Source organism: Lepisosteus oculatus, chromosome 10, assembly GCF_040954835.1.
Source record: "Lepisosteus oculatus isolate fLepOcu1 chromosome 10, fLepOcu1.hap2, whole genome shotgun sequence".
Classification (NCBI taxonomy): domain Eukaryota; kingdom Metazoa; phylum Chordata; class Actinopteri; order Semionotiformes; family Lepisosteidae; genus Lepisosteus; species Lepisosteus oculatus.
The window spans coordinates 19,619,585-19,637,071 of record NC_090705.1 but is presented as its reverse complement, the minus strand read 5'-3'; the positions used below and the strand labels follow the sequence as shown (position 1 = coordinate 19,637,071).

The following is a 17,487-nucleotide window of genomic DNA, read 5'->3' as shown; positions in this document are numbered from 1 at the left end:
AATACATAAGAAGTTTCAGTCCCTATCATTTTCAGAGATGTTGTCATTGATATTTTTATTCAACTGGTATACGAGATCACGTCAGATATAGTGCATCAAGCATCATAATCATTCTAGTGAGCATCAAACGTAGCACAGTTGTTACAGAGAAAAGGTTCTCTTCTGTATTTCCAGACTGACAACAAGTCCTCAGGGAATTAGCCAGGTGGAGTTATGATGAATATCTGGGTGACTATATAGATTTTGGATTTTACCAGGTTAATTAAGCAGTTTACAATGGTGACCTGGAGTTCTACAGTATATATACAGTCGAACATCCCCTGAAACAATCTGAGTACTGTACACCCCTCAAAAATACAATACTATCATCCCACCTGGGATTTAATCTCACGACGCTCCAGTCTGGACCCAGAGCCCCAAATCACTAATATACACTGTGGACATGAGAATAGTTACAGATGAGAGAAGGCTGATTGGACAGATAAGCTCTTTAATTGCTACTAGCTCTTTCATCCAAAGATGTCATACAGCCATTTCGTTAAGCAAGATTATGAACTTCCATAACATGGCTGGGCAGCTTGTTTCATGTGTAAAGAAGTTCCTCCTGTTCTCGGTTTCAAATGCCCTTCCACATAATTTCTCCTGTGTCCTCTGGTTCATATTTTCTCTGTTAATTCTGTAAAAATCTATTGAGTTAGGTTGACATTGTCATTATTGCCTTTTATGAATTGAATATCAGATTCTCTCATAGTCTTCCCCTTTCAAAACCTGAAAGGAACAGTTCCTTCAGCCTGTCAGTGAAGAACATTCCCAGAATACATCTGGTTGTTTTTCTCTGGTCAGATTCCTCTGCAGCAATATCCATTTAAGAATGTGGTGACCATAGATTTACACCATATTCTAAATGGGGCCTTATATACAATTTCAACATACAGTAGCTTCTCTTGTTTTAAATTTGATACCTTTAATTTACTTTTTGTTGGCCTTTTTTAATGCTTCCCCTTAGTGTTTAGAAGGTGTAGATGAGGTGCCATCACACAAATCTTTTTTGACTCACTGACTGGTGAGGAATTTCTGTCGCAGACTGCACAAAGCAGAGTGACCTGGGTCACTCTGGGTTAGAAAATGGATGGATTCATGTAATAGACAGACTTTACTAGTGGGCTAGTCAAGTCCATCCGTTAGGTGCATCCATTCATTTTCTAACTGCTTTATTCAGTACAGGTTCAGGGGAGAGGCAGTACCCATCCTGGCAAGCAACAGGCACAAAGCAGAATACAGCCTGGACTCCAGTCCCTTGCAGTGCACACACAGATACTCTTACACTCACCCCATAGACAGTTTTCTCAAAAGCCAATTAACGTGCTGCTATGTCTCTGGACTGTTGGAGAAAACTGGAGCACCTGGAGGAAACCCATGTAAACACGGAGAGAACATACAAACTCCATACAAATAGCACTCCAGAAACCCAGGACCCCAGCACTGAGAGGCAGCAATGGCATCCACTGCACCACCATGCCACCCTTCACTTAACCAGTAAATAAGTATTTCAAATTATTTTCCAGATACCTGGAAACCTACTGTTCTAAATGAAATTCTCCCAGTAATCACAATTAACACAAACCACCTGGAAGACTTACCCTAGGTGGGTAAAAACGCTTACTGCCGTTGTGGTGTTTCAATAGGCTAAAGCAGCTGTCAGTCGCCGAGGCTGGCGATCGTCACGCAAGGGGTAGGAGTTTATGCTAAACAGGCAGCATCACGTGTCTTTTTCGTCTTGTAACTTGGTCGTGTGTTGCTGGGTGAGTAATGAAAGATAGCTGTGATATTTAATATAGTATATCGCGAGCTGATATTATAATAATAGACATGAATTCATCTTCAGTGCGCAGCATTATTAAAGCAAACCACACGTGCTGTACCGGTTTTGTCTTGAACTGTACTGATGAACCGTGTTCTGTTATTACCAAATGTAAAAGACAATGTAAAAAAAACTGCTTTATGGCTTTAAATGCAGCGTGTAATTCCTGATGCTGTGGTGCCGACAAAGACTAGACTGCAGAAGAGGATGTGAGGTGTTACACTAGCGGGTGCTCTAAGTTACTGTGAAGTCTGTGCTGCGAGTGGAGGACAGCAGGCCGGGCAGAGAACTTGGACTTGAGGATGACTAAGTGTTGCTCAGTGGGATGGGTCTCCGCCATTCAAAGAACAGGGTTTTCTTCTACAAGAGTCAGTTTTTTTTTTGCATAGATGCATTTGGGGTCTAGGTGTGAAAGTACCTCTGTACTATAGGGACGAAATGTTAAGAATTTATCAAGAACCGCTGTTAAATGACACGGTAACTGCTTGTTACCGTGCATTTGTGTTTAGCAAGATCGGTTCCACTCGGTGGTTTCATTTCTTCAGGTGGCAGAACTCATGTTAATGGTTGTTTATTATTTTTATATTTCACTATTTGCTGAGTCTATACGTCTAAATTTAAACCCATGCAACTATACTCTGTACAATTTAAATACGAGCTAAATGCGTGGAGTATGCAGTCCAACACACCTAACCAGATGAAGGTCTACCTAGCGGGTCATCAGCTTTTTCAGTTTTCGGGGTGGCTCGGAGGACGGTTAAAAAAACACAAAAACCGACAAATGTCCGCCTGTTCCTCCAATTTCATGGTTTAAGCTTCTTTTTTATAACCCTACAGGACTGCTGGCTGGACCTCTCAGTAAAGCTCGTCAAATTCTTTTGTGGAAAAAAAGTCAGAAATGGCAAAGACCTGAGAGAAGTCAGGAGATTGACCAGTAGCTACGTGTATGAAATACATTTATTGTTTTAATAGATACAGATAATACCAGCGGAGGCATTGTTACGATGTCATATCTTAAATGTGTCTTTAATTTGTTTTCAGTGTGCTATTTGCATCATTCAGCCCCATTTCCCCAGTTGCTCATTTGCAGTGAGCTGTGCATGTAAAAAAACAGGTGATCTTTCTCTGAGGAACAGGAAACTCAGCTGGATGATAGGCACAGTAAATAGCTTCCAGCAAACCTGTGTATCAGGCCCCTGGGTCTTAAAGTAATGCTGACAGGGTTTTGTTTCACTGTTTGAAATCTATGAATGTGCTGTTTATAAACTCACTAGATTGTGTTCACAGAAAAGTGACCTCTCCCCATCCCTCTCTCTGGTTACTCAGAGGAAGTGGGAGCCTGTTCTACAGGAATAGGCTAATTGATGGGAGGTTGGAGGAGTGTGCAACAAGCTCCCCAACCATGTGATTGCAGCCGACACCTTGTTTCCTTCAAGAAACGGCTGGATGAGATCATAGGATCATTTATCAACTAACTACCGATGGGCTTAATGGCCTCCTCTCTTCTGTAACCATTCTGATGTAAGCCACTGTACTTGTAGTGATGCTGGGAACGTATACTGAAGCATCCTGATGAATTGGCACTCTCAGTATGACGCAGCAGTTAAGAGACCCCAGCTGTCCTGGGTCTGGGATATGCTGGCTCTGAGCCTCTGCCTGTAGTTGATGTCCTAGTGTGCCAGTTCTATGAGGGATACTGATCACTTCCCTCCCTACTGGATGGTAGGACACTGTGATTCACTCAGCTCCCTGCTAATGTGCAGATTCTCTTCTTTTTACTTGTTGCACAACACAAAGTGTGCTGTCTCAGATCTTCCCAGAACTGCAGCATTTCTTAATGTGCTGTGGCATTACCACCCTTAGGCTTAATTCCAGTTTTTTTTTTTTTTTACTGCCTGTTCAAAGCTTTTGTTCTCCCATGGGTGAAACTGTACTCAAAGGTGCTTGACTGGTGCTATAAGGTTCAGTACCATCTTTTCAGTATTTCTAATGTTCATGAGCTGTTTTCTGTTTGCCTCTGTGTTTACATCAATTCATGTTATCTGCATCCGTGACAATTTTCAGCTGCAGGGCAGTCTTGTCACTTTTTATACTTGTTTTTCTTTGTGATTGATGTTTGTAGTCTCAGTACATTCATTGTTTTTTAAGAAGTACCTTTGTTCTAATAATTTGAGTTTTAAAAAATGAGAAGATAACAAAAGTGGGTTTCTTAAAATGAGTTTTTAAACTTCAAATATTAATTCTGTCAAAAATGCACTGTTCCTTTGAGGTAGTGTAGGAATGAAAGAATTCAGGAATCCCTAGTGTAACAGTGACAGTATTTTTATAGCCTGCCCTGTAACAACCTGCTCCAAGAGGAAATTGGGATTTGGGATTTATTATGTCTTTCTTTTGGAGTGAGAGAAAATAAAGAACATCAGCGCTCTTTTGTTGAAATTATCATATGATTTAGTGCTTTAAATGCCTTCATCTAATTTAATAAAATATCCCATTTCAAGAGAAGATTAAACCTCAAGACAATTCATTGACACCCCAATCCAGAATCTCCACCAGAGAGCGCTGAAGATGACAGCACTGTTTAATGTGCTCTGATTGGTGTTGCGGTCCAATTGATTTGTATTACAGGTATTAAGTGCTTGCTGAGACAGGAGAAACTGGTAGGGGCTAGTATGGGCTCTTCTTTGTCGGTACCGATAGCATGCAGGTAATCAGTGATTTAATTGAGACCAAGGGTCGTTGGGCACGTCAGGCTGTGAGGGAAGTTACTGTTTAACCACAGACAGCAGCCTTGTCAAATTTTGCAGGTCTGAGATTTTTCTTTGGCTGTTACTGTGAGTGTCAGCAGGGAGTTTTAAAACAGGGGTGGAGCTGTATCCTCAAGTATGTATAAATGAGGAAAGAAATCTGGTTTTGCTTTCTCTCACTTTCCAGCTGCGCTCCTGACACTCAGTGCTGCTTTCCCTCCTCCGATCCTGACTAATCTGTCGTAAAAGATGTCTGGCCTCCACTCTTTGTTCAAGTACATTGATGAGCATCAGGATGTGTACGTAGAGGTAAGACGTTTCATGCTAGATAGGCTGTAGCAGTAACTGTACACTGCTAAACATAACAAAGATTACAAAGCAATATAGCTCTGCACAGTACCATGAAATATTGTTCTGAGGAAAATTTCCAAAGCTGTGTAGCATTTTGATGTTTGCTCTTAACAGAATTGCACTTCGACTGACACACTCCTCATTTACTACACTGCAATGTAGACGCCTGGCAGATGGTGTGACAGGAAAAGCTGAAGCCAGTCATGTGCTTTTTTTGACAATACGTGCAACATCCGCGCTTTTGTGAGATGAGGACCTTCGCGTGACTTTTGAGGAAATAGTGATATTAACACAGCTTTTAACAATGAAAGAGCTGCCTTTTCATTTCTCTTCAGTGTGTTTATGGAACCTTATAGGTTGTAGGATTTTGTACAGAAATAAAATTCTTGCATATTTTTTTTACTAGTTTGAATTATTTTATCAACTTTCTGGCCAGGAGCTTTTTGGAAACATTGTGCAGTATTCTATGGTTGTTCTCAGTGCTCTTTGAATTTACCAGCTTACAGTTTGCTTGGATGGATTCTTAAAGGCTCTAAAATATGTTTCATGGTTTTTTCCCCCACTAAAACAAATTCTGTATTTGAGCTCCATATCTTTGTATCCAAATACATTCAAAATGATGGCAGTACTTTTGTTTGATCTAAATGAGAAATAAAGCAGTTTTTGTAGAGTTGAAAAGCAACAACATACCTTCTGCAATTTCTGGGCCTGTAAACATCCTGAAGTTGTTAACCCAGTTCTTTGACTTTCCTTTTCTGGAATGAAAAGTGTAGAATATATCCCTTGGTGTGTGTAAGGCCTGGTTGTGAATTCAGGGTTGTGCAACCAAATCAATATATGTTGATATATATAATATATTATATACCAGTTGGCAGTGACTATATCAGCTATTGGCCAAACATGCTTTGTTTTTTCATAGCTCTGCATTTGGCACTCAGCCTGCTGCTCCTTTTACTGGCTGTGTTTCTCTGTGAATCTGACCATACCTGCATCTCACTTGTGCCCTATTCCTCCATTCACAGCGGCTGGCACAATGGGTGGCTGTGCAGAGCGTGTCGGCCTGGCCGGAGAAGAGGGGAGAGATCAGGAAGATGATGGAGATCGCCGCCAAGGAGATTGAGAGGCTGGGCGGATCAGTGGAGCTCGTGGACGTTGGAAAGCAAAAGGTGAGAGTGCCAAGTCAGCAAGACCTTCACTCGGCTCCAGGAAGAAGAGTGGCTTTTAGTTTTAATTTCGTGTCGCCAGACAAAGTCAAATAGCTTTGGCTCTTGGGCACCCAACCCGACCTGTGCAGCTCTATGAAGTGTTGTCCCATTGTTTGAAATATCGAAAAGAATGTCCACACCCTCCTAGCTGCTGGTGCTGTTCGTGGTAACTACAAAAAGGTCTAGATGGGTCAGTTGGCCACCTCTCATTTGTAACTGTTGTTATGTACTTAAGAGCAGTTTCTTTTCAGCTTGTATGTTGTATTTCTACCGGTTGGTCCTTATTTACCTAAAACTTACACACTCTTATGGGTTACAATGTGTTTTCTAGGTTGTTACAGATAATTCAGAGGAAATCCCCTCCTGTAGTTAGATGTTGTTCCTATGGGTTGCATTTCCAAACCAAATTGCCACTCAGGGTATCTAGCTGATGTCCAGTTTGGGATAGTCTTTAATTGAGCTTAAACCCCATCAAAGCAGGGATGCAGTAAATTGGCTCTAAATTCTCTGGGCACTTAGAGCTGCTTTTTATCCCTGGAAATGTATCGGTGAAGTTAAAATGTACCAAGATGATAAGGATGCAGAGATGCTCCTCTCCTTTATAAGTTTCTGTCTTTGTCTGCAGTAATTCCTTATCTGTGGTTCTATCAGTCTGCAAACTCAGCAGGCTTCAGCGTTTTAGTATATTGAGAATACTGCTGGCAGGTTGCACCGAGCCTGTCTTTCTGATCACATTACACCAGTGCTTCTGTAACGGACACCTTTAAACCCTTTGTCCTGTATTTTTTACTATGGTCTACCCCATAGGAATGTAAGTTCTAAAAGATAGCAAGCACTACTTGTAAGAATGTTTTTTCATGTTGCCGTTCAAACCTGGGTTTCCAGAAATCAGATCGGAGTTTAAAGTTAGAGAAAAACTGATAGGACTTTATAGGCCTTCAGTGTCAAATAAACAAAGATTGCCTCATACCCCGAGTTCCTGGCTGGCTTGATCCCGTGGGTAACAGTGGGTCCCATGGTTAACGTGTGACTCCTCTGTTGTTTCCCAGCTTCCCGATGGAGCAGAGATTCCCTTGCCGCCCATCATCCTGGGCCAGCTGGGCTCAGACCCCGGAAAGAAGACTGTGTGCATCTACGGGCACCTGGACGTGCAGCCTGCCCACATCGAGGACGGCTGGGACAGCGAGCCCTTCACCCTGGTGGAGAGAGACGGTAAGACTGGTGGACTCCATAGCGTGGCCGAGCAGTATTTGCCTCTGAGCACTGCGGGTTTCTGGGCACCTCGCGTATCTCAGACTTCACACCCAGCACTTGTGCTCACACACACTGGCCCCCAGACCCGTCACTCAGGAAGAGGCCTAATAACCCACGAACTTCATGATGAGTTCTTGTCCTAATACTGTTATACCCTCCACGCAACACCAGCTTGACATGCTGTTTAAGCATTTCAGCGGTAAACTGAACTGCTCATCACCAAGGTTTTTTTTTTGATAATTTTATGTTTTGTAACCCCAACATGGTTGTGAAAAGTGTATCCTATTGCCGCATAGCCGTGCTAATCTATTACAGAGTTTTAAACAAAACAAACCTGGTTGAGTTAAGCTGACTGCCGTGGGGGAGCTGTGACAGAGTTCACTCCTCGGAGGAGCTAAGTGTCCTACGCACTTGTTCAAAGTCCAGTGGCTGCAGCTCAAGGGCAATATCTTCTGGCAGAATTTCACCTGTGCAGCTCAGCAGAATACTGAAACTCAGCTCCAGTCTGAAGTAGTAAAGGTGGCTCCTTTGCTATGCAATCATATGTATTTGTGTATTATTTTGTGATAATGTATACTCACTATTTAGTACAGGGCAGTGTAAGGATCATTAGATTGCATTAGATTAGCAAAACTAATGCAGTGCAGTGGAGATTTCCAAAGTTTTGTGGGAGGCATCTCAAAGCACAGATCACAGTAAAAACCTGTTGTAAAATGTTGCTTTCAATACACCTCCTGATTACAGTGGCTTTAAGTGTTATTTTAAAGAACTTCTCAACAGTGCTCTGAATTGGAATTATTTCCAGGCCTTGTGTTTCTTACTCAACACAGTCTTGTGACACAGCAACACAACCGATTGATTGTACAGTAGTTTACTATTGCAACATCTTTTGTTAAAACCACTTCTGGCAGTTCTAAGCAAGCTGACAAAGTCTGAATTGAAAAACGTGGTGCTGACAGTGCATTCATGCACCCTAGTGGAAAAAAGAGAAGATTTGAGTTCAGACTGATAGCTGTTGCCTCCTGCACTTACTTGGCTGCATAAAACCACTAGGAGAAATGCTTTAATGCTGCATAATAGCTCATTTTCATTTAAAAAATCATTTTAGAACCTAAAAAAAGCACCTAAAAAAAAGATACATTGAAATGTAAGAATGCTTGAACATTATGACAGGACCTGGAATGCTTTGACATTTGTGTAATAGCAGTAGATGGAGGCGATAAAGGTGACATGTGGCGCAGTAAATCATCCCTAGCCAGAGCAGCTGAGTACATGAGGTTACAGGTCCAGACAGGAAGCAGAGATGGCACTTTCCTGAAGTATAAAGCAACTCACCTAAATTGCTCTTGAGCTGAAGATCGGCTGCAATTTCATGTTAACCTGTGCACATGTGCACATTCTTCAACATGAAGAAGATACAGCTTCTATATTTAATGCGTTGAAATAAAAGCATTAAATGATACCAAAGGTTAAAGGGGATATAGAGTTTGTGGTGACTTTTAACACTCCTTTACTTTGAGTTTTTATTTCAACGCTCTGTATTCTTCGTTCCAGGGAAGCTGTTTGGACGCGGCTCTACAGACGACAAAGGACCAGTGTTGGCATGGTTCAACTGCATCGAGGCCTATCAGAAGACACAGCAGGTAGGGCAGCATTGCGCCACATTGGCAGGACAGCTGTGCAAAGGTCTGTCCATATCAAAGACAGATCACCAGGCTCAGCAGCTTGCGCTTTGCTTCGGGCCAAAATCTTATCATTCCTTGATTATTTGTAATTGCTGTTGGATTTTGTTAACTGCAGCTGGGAAAAGTGCCAGTTCTTAGCCTCCGGATTCAAAAACTGCTTTTACAGGTGAAATAAAGTCTTCACCCTGGAGCAGTAATTTTAGACCACAAAGTAACAGAAATGATCAATTCATTTTCTGGTTCCAGTCTTAATTTTATCTAAAGGTCACCTACTTCATAATAATTAATAATTCCTTACACTTATATAGCATTTTTCTGGACACTCTACTCAAAGCGCTTTACAAGTAATGGGGACTCTTCTCCAACACCAGTGTGTAGCCCCACCTAGATGATGCGACGGCAGCCATAGAGCGGTAGTACGCTCCCCACACCAGCTATCAGTGGGGAGGAGAACAGAGTAATGAAGCCAGTTCATAGATGGGGATTATTAGGAGGCTATGATTGGTAAACCCAATATATTTTGAGCAAATTAGGTCAATAACACTTACCAATGAACTTTGTGAAAGTGACGATTTATTTTTAAAGCATCAGTGTCGCATTGTTTTAAGTTTAAGATATCCTGTAGAACAATGTAAGCAACTGTGGCTGGTATCGGAATAGTAGCGGCTGTTTAAGTGCTGTGTCTGGAAGGGGCTGGTCTAAAATATCAGCCCACACCAGTAGGTGGAAGTTATTGCAAACTTCCAGAGCATGGAACACATTTGGTTGAACAGGTACTTGTGGGAGTTCAGTCCTTTGAAGGAGAAACTTAATATATTCTGAGACTGTTCTCTTACAACTTTTAAGAATATGCTAGGTGTTTGAGGAATAGAAACTGGAGCTTCAGAGAGACAGACTTTTTGCCAGTTTAGCAAGGGTTTGCAACCCCTCTCTGTCACTCTGTGTTAATGGTAAGGATGGTGCCTAGGCTCTGCTTGTGACCCCTGAAGATGTGCAACATACAGTTAGCAGAGACGTCAGAGGAAGGCTGTGCGTCATCTCATCTCTTCCAGGCTTTAGCATGAAAGCAAGTGGAATGATGAATGATTACTGCAAGAGAAAATATAATGAATGTAAAATAAGGAACTTGGATGAAAGTAATATAATCCAACATAACACATTAGTGTTCTCTGAAGTTACATAACCATATGTGTGTACAATAGGTTGGTAACTGAAATAATCTCATCCCTTAAATTCAGGGAGTAGGGACTCTCGCAATCAGGAAATATAATGGAAGTTGAGAAAGACACAGGACTGCGGTGCTTCAATCCAGCAGGATGTATAGGTCTTTTTTAATTCTTGCTTTAGGTATGCATTTCAAGAGCATAGGCTTGAGTTCAGTAGGAAATAATTAGTTACTTAACACAGGGCCAAGTGAAAATAAGAATTACATCTTATAGCTGGAACAGAGGTCTCATCCAGTTAAAAATTGTTTTTGTCTGTTCAGAAGCTGATTTCAGCTTGTCTTTTGTCCAAACAAAGTAAAGTAAAGAAGGATATTAAATAGTCACAAGGGTTTTGATTTGCTTTCTGTTTCACAATTGCAGGAGCTGCCCATCAACATCAAGTTCTGCCTTGAAGGTATGGAGGAGTCTGGCTCAGAGGGGCTGGACGACCTGGTGTTCTCCCGCAAAGACACCTTCTTCAAGGAAGTCGACTACGTCTGCATTTCCGATAACTACTGGCTCGGCAAGAAGAAGCCCTGTATAACATACGGGCTCAGGGGCATCACCTATTTCTTTGTGGAGGTATGCGACATGCCCAGCTTGTGTGGCTCTGTCTCTTGCACTGGTGTCAAAGGTGTTGTTACACCTGGATTTGTGGAATTTCATACATGGATTAGGAAACTGTTTTTAAGAAAGAGTTCTTACCTTTGCTTCTGCCCAGTGCAAAGCATTATGCATTGGCATTAATTCGAACAGGTATGTCTCGAACTGAATATATTTGAAATGCTTGCCTTTTAAGGGTGTATAACCATATTTGTGCTTGTGGTGCTTCCATTCAGTTGTTTGTCAGTGTAGTTTACAACAGACTTATCAAACAGAGCAAAACTGTCGCAGCTTACAATAATGTTGATTAGGATTAAAGCCAGTGAATTATGAATAAATAGTGGGCAAACAAACATTTTTTGATATTATGTACAGTATGCCTGTGTCTGTGCTATTAAACATTTTATAATGTTTATGCAGTTTATGCAGTGAATGTTTTATGAAAAAGATAATTATCAAATAGTAGTTTTCATATTTGTTTTATCATTAAGCATTCAATCATGTTACAGTACATCAGAGCAATCAGGGTTAAATTAATTACAAATTAAAACATTACATCAGGGTTGTGTTCCAAATAGCATCAAAATGATTGTATTTGTTTGCTGACAGTATTCAGTTCCTCTAAGGTAAATGAAAGCTGGTTAAGCAGCAGTGATATATCAAACTGAAAAAAAAAAGTAATATCAAACTGTTATGTGACAGTTGACACTGACAAGCTCATGTATCCTCACTGCTGATACTGACTTAAATATTTGATTTTGGTCTTGGAAGACTTCACGTCTGAACAAGTTAAAATATTTGGCTTCCTGAAGAAGATTCCTCTATATTTTCAGTGTTTGTGGAGATCTAAAGATCTTCAAGTGTAACCCCCCAACCTTGTTTCATTAATAACAATCTCTAATATAGATTGATGAAAAAGGTGAACTGATTTAGCTTGGTGGTTTATCCAATTACAACTTTTGCGGTTACAACTCATTTCCGCATGATTTATTTTTCTTAACTTCAGCCTCTATTAATGCAGAGTACAATTAGACATGGGCGTGTTTTGAATGTGCATGAAACCAGGGAGCTTAAAGAAAGATCAGAGGGCAGCAGATCTTTTGAAAAGCGTGTTTGGTGAGAGAATGGTTCAGTTTCACCCTGGGCTGTAATGTATGGGGCTTCTCTCGTTTCCTGCAGGTGGAATGCTCTGACAAAGACCTCCACTCGGGAGTGTTTGGGGGTTCGGTCCATGAAGCCATGACTGACCTCATTGCCCTGATGGGTGAGTGATCCCAGCTTTTGAGCTTGTGGCCTTGCAGAAAACCTGACGCCCGATCAGCGATCACTCTACACATGCTCTTCCAGTCAGCAAGGCAGCGCTGACACGGGAGAGGTGTGCCTGTTCCCAGAGGGCCACTGGAGTTCTGGGATATACACTCCTGCCAGAATACCTGTTTTTTTTTCATTCCTGTAACCAGGATTTGATTGTAGGAGGACCACCCCTGTCCCAAACCCTGTTTGTAGCCCCAATCATGGTCATTATTTAAATTAAACGGTACCATAAGCAAATTTGGTTGTGAAAAAAAGTTTGTGAACCCTTTGGAATTATCTGGATTTCTGCATCAATGGCTCCTAAAATGTAATCTGATAATAATAAATACAGTCTTATTTAACAAACAACACACACATTTTAAATGGTCATATCTTTATTGAACAAATGGTTTAAACAATCAAGGTCATTGACGAAAAAAGTATGTGAACCCTTATATTTAGTAACTAGTAGAACCTGCTTTATTGGTAGTAACCTCAACCAACAGTTTCTGTAGCTGCTGGTCAGACTTGCACAGGAGTTAGATGGTATTTTGGCCCATTCCACAAAACTGTTTCAGTTCACACCTGCAGAATTCCACTATGTTCTTAAAGACTTGGCATCTCCTTGTAGGTGCTTTATAAAGGAAGTCAGATTCCCCAGAACACACCACTTCCTCACAAGTGTGAAACATTGTACATTTTTTTAATTGTCTGGGTGTAAATAAAGAATGTATTTACTGTGTTTTGATTTAGTTTTGTGTCGGTGTAAACTAGGAGTTCTCCTGCCGCATGTGAATTCAGATGACATCTTGACCTGAAGTGGGGAAGTGTGGGGAAGATCCTTAACTGCAGGCAAAACTCTTCTCCTTCAGTTTTATTGAAATCTCATTACGGTGTCCTCTGTGCTTTGTAGGGTCTCTGGTGGATAAGAGAGGTAAAATTCTCGTCCCTGGCATGTACGATGCAGTGGCTCCCTTAACCGATGAAGAGAAGAAGCTCTATCAAAAGATAGACTTTGATCTGGAGGAGTTCTCCAAAGATGTGGGAGCCTGCAAGTTGCTACATGACACAAAGGTACCCTCCATCTGACTGTTGGAGGTTATGAATATCTGGTAGTGCACTGTGTGTGTGACCAGCAGAGGGCAGGTGATCACAGAAGCAGGGTGCTGATTAGAAGAACAGTAGCGGGGATGAGGCCAGAGCTGACATATCTAAAACTCAGAATGAATTATCAGGAAGCGGCAAAAAATCTGCAACTTTCAGGCAGCACACTGGAATAAGTTTTTTGCCCAGAAAAAAATAGTTCGAATTCAGTTTCAGTGGGTTAAGATGTGTAGCTACACTTTTTCCCCCAGAGAGGCTCTGTCTCCTTTTCTTTCTTTTTGAGCCTAACACTCTTGACAAATAGATAAATCTGCTGTTTTCCCAAAACTCGTGTGTAATTAAATGCACTGGAGCGAAACAACGACAAGGGCAAAAAGATCCAGTTGAATCAGGCAACGTAAGCACAAAGTAATCAATCACATTTTAAAAACCTGTGCCAAAAACCATTCTGGGGATCTGCCTCCAGCCCAGAATGGTTTTTAATTTAATTTTCACTCACTATATAATATTGTATAAAAACAGAACGAGAGGCAGTGGAAGGTCCTTAAAAGTATAGAAATACATATGTCAGTGTGTGTACTTCCTGATTAGGAATTTCGTATGTCATCGTTGACTTCCAGGAGCAAATTCTGATGCACCGCTGGCGGTACCCCTCTCTCTCCCTGCACGGCATTGAGGGAGCTTTCTCTGCCTCAGGAGCAAAAACCGTCATTCCCCGCAAGGTGATCGGGAAGTTCTCCATCCGCCTAGTGCCCGACATGGACCCCAAAGTTGTGGAGAAACAGGTAAGGGGCAAGACTGAACATGTCATTTTAATATCTATTTTACACAGTGAGCCACTGGAAAAAAAAAAGCAGATTGTGACCCCAAGAACTTGAATCCAACTGAGCTGCTGCTTGATGTGAATTATTGCAGCATGCCATGATAAGACAACTCTGGTATTTTTCTTTTTTCACTTTTTCATATTGCTCTAGATTGTTTACGAAATGACCCTCCTATGTTTTCATATTTCTGTACGTGTACTACATCAACATAACTTTATATACCATTCACACCCCCTTCTGGACAGATCTGAGTAAAAAGAGTATTTTACATGGAGAGCTTTTTATCTGTTTTTATTCCACTTTTCACTGTTCATTCTGTCCTCTTGGCTGGCTTATTGTTTTTGAGGATCTTAGATACCCTCAGCACAGTATCTAGGGTAGCTTTCTCCATACAGGACCAAAAGATTAAGTTATTTCAGCCAGTCAGGGTAGAATTTGAGAGAAAAATACTGCAGAAAAGGAATGTGCTGTATATTGTTTTGCACATGTAAAGTTTAGTGTACAGAAGTGGAAATGTTTTGAATTCCATCAGTATTTAATCAGATCAGTGTTTTAAAAATCATTAAACTTATTAAGAGGTTTATCCAGAAGCCTTTTGCTAAGCAGTTAATTTCACAAGAGCAGACTGGGTTTTCCAGAATCCAGTGGTCAGCAGTCAATGTGCCAAGTGGAGTTCTTGCCACCCAGATAGGTAGTTGTTCACTGCAGAGCATAAAAACAATGCAAGGTTTTAATTAAATCCCTGTGGACTTTTTTTTTGGAGAAATTGTTGGGCAATCTATTGGCTTGTTGTGACCTGCTTTGATTATTTTTGCAGTTCAGCCATTACAAAAATTATTTGAAGGAGATTAGAGAGATTATGTGCCCATTGCATATTAATTTGCATATTTAGAGACCTGACTCCAAAATTCAAGCCTGAACTAGCAAAAAGAGCATAGCAGACTTGACAAAACTGGGATCTACCACAAGTTTCTTTGCCCTGTATGGTATTTCATACTTGAATCTTAGTCTTTGATTAGACATTTATTTTATCTTTAGGTAGCTGAACAGCAGGATTTCAGTCCCTGTGTTGGTTAGCCCAGAAAAATAATATTTATTTTGCTGGTTTGAATTTGTGGTTTCTTTAATCCCTTTTCAGAAAAAGTGTGACTTGTCTGCTGCAAACATGCAAAACGTTTTTCCTTCATGTCCTGTCTTTCAAGGTCAGCGAGCACTTGAAGAAGACATTCGCTGATCTGGGCAGTCCCAACCAGATGAAAGTATCCATGGGTCACGGGGCCAAAGCCTGGGTCTCTGATTTCAACCACCCCCACTACATAGCTGGCAGAAAGGCCATGAAGACAGGTAGAGTATGCTGTGGCACCATCACCTGGCTACTGACAAACTCACTCTTACATTGGGGGGGTTCCTGTATCAAAGAATGACCCATGACATCCGTCTTCCAAACTGTGTCTGCTCTGTGCTCTGTGTCATTCTCCACAATTAAGGATAAACCCCACTATAAAGGCTTATGAGTTTGCCAGTACATAGAGAGTTGGCTACACAATCCTCAATGCTGTCCCAATATGGTTTCATTAGTTTTGCGTTAAGTTGGATGTTCCTGGTTCGCAGCTTTCTCTTGTGTTAAAATGAGGTCAGTGCTAGATGACCTTCTTCAGTATCCAGGATGCAGACATCCTGACATCAGCACAGGAACTTCCATCCATGTCAGAACAGCAGTGTGCATTGTGTGGGTTATTATAAAGATTTGTGTTTGTCAAAGCCATTAATATTCCACCAATGATCTGTCTTGCAAAGGGGCGCCAGTTTTATTCCAGACTGCTGCGTGTCTGAGGCCATGCGTATCACAATGTTTAAACCTTGCAGTCGTAGGATCAAGACCAACACAGACCCAGTGTGGTGCCAAATCGTCATTATCACAATGTCAAACCTGGTTGGTTCTCTAGCTGCTGGAAGAAAACAGCAGTTGAGCTTTGTTTCCTCCTTTATTTTTTTTCCCACCCCCCAGTTTTCGGTGTGGAGCCTGACCTGACGAGAGAAGGAGGAAGCATTCCCGTCACCCTGACGTTCCAGGAGGCCACAGGGCGCAATGTCATGCTGCTGCCGATGGGGGCTGCCGATGACGGGGCCCATTCCCAAAACGAGAAAATCAACAGGTGATCTCTTAGAATGGGCTGAGGGTCTATGTATCAGCTCTCCGGTTCCTCCAAATGGTAATATTGGGGCAAATAATCCTTGGGACGTGCCAGATGGATCAAGACTCAAAGGTTACAAGGTTACATCTCATTCAGCTGCACATTTTCAGCTTTTAAGGAGTTCTGCTTTCTTACCGAGAGATTATTGTGAAGAAAGGGGTCTGCAGATTATTCATTTGCACCTGGAAAAGGTCACCAGCAAGGAAGTCAACACCAGAAAGCTACTATTGTAATACAAAATGGGACATGACTTTTAAAATTTGTTCCTAAGAGTTTGATTATTTTGCTTATACTGTAGATCATGTGGGAAAAGTGGAGAATATATTTTGAAGAATGGAAACAAATTGGGCATTTCTTTTTCAGGTCCAACTACATACAAGGAACCAAGCTGCTGGGAGCTTACTTCCATGAAGTCTCTCTTCTGGAGTAATCGGATAAGTTACATTGCATTAAGCATGGAAGTGTAACACGCCATCTGATGGACTTTGGACAACCCACACCGTTTTTCTTTTTCTTTTTTAATTTCGTGGCCCATGGGTGTTTAGTTTTACTTCAGTCTCTCAGTGAAGGCTTGTCAAAAGAAATGTTAACTGCCAGCCAGATCTGCAGTTAAAAAAGTTACAGGACAACAGTGATTGCCTATGGTGGAAACAGGGCATTTTGCTGCTTGTGTGTATGACTGAATTAGAGGAAGCATCACATATTTGTTTTGAAGGCAAGCTTGTGCCTGTATCCAATCAGTAGAGCGCTGGAGAATGGGGGGAGTTCTGTTTTTAATTGAGTACTGACACATGATGCTGAGCCAATAATCCTTGGTTACGAGATCATGAATTCAATTCTAATTCGCTAGCAGGCAGGTGATAGAAGCGGGAGCTGACGTGTTTGAGAGAGAGGACAGAACAACAGGAAGGCTTTTTTTCCCCCCAAGATTGTTATCTTCACTACCCCTTCCAAAGCCATGAGTATACCTCTGATCGTCACCTGAGAAAAGCGCACACGTAAGAAATTGTAAAAATAAGACAAAAAATGCCATAGATCACAGCCTTGTTTTTTTTTAAATACTCTGAAAATGTTGAACGTACAATATGAATTTGTAATGACAACTTTAAGCATTAAAGTATAAAAATATGCAACAGTACAGTTTCTTCATTTTTCAACAACCA

The 17,487-nt window shown here is 41.3% G+C and overlaps 1 protein-coding gene across 1 annotated transcript; it reads left to right on the top strand.

Annotated features, from left to right (window-relative positions):
* The first annotated feature begins 1,698 nt into the window (after positions 1-1,698).
* On the top strand, positions 1,699-17,459 carry LOC102691691 (cytosolic non-specific dipeptidase-like). The gene is made up of 12 exons (XM_006635660.3): positions 1,699-1,802; positions 4,793-4,914; positions 5,979-6,122; positions 7,211-7,373; positions 8,970-9,058; positions 10,687-10,887; positions 12,088-12,172; positions 13,115-13,275; positions 13,926-14,090; positions 15,332-15,473; positions 16,138-16,285; positions 16,688-17,459. The coding sequence occupies exons 2-12, from the start codon at positions 4,855-4,857 to the stop codon at positions 16,752-16,754; spliced, it is 1,425 nt and encodes a 474-aa protein (XP_006635723.1). The 5' UTR covers positions 1,699-1,802; positions 4,793-4,854; the 3' UTR covers positions 16,755-17,459.
* Positions 17,460-17,487: the final 28 nt, after the last annotated feature.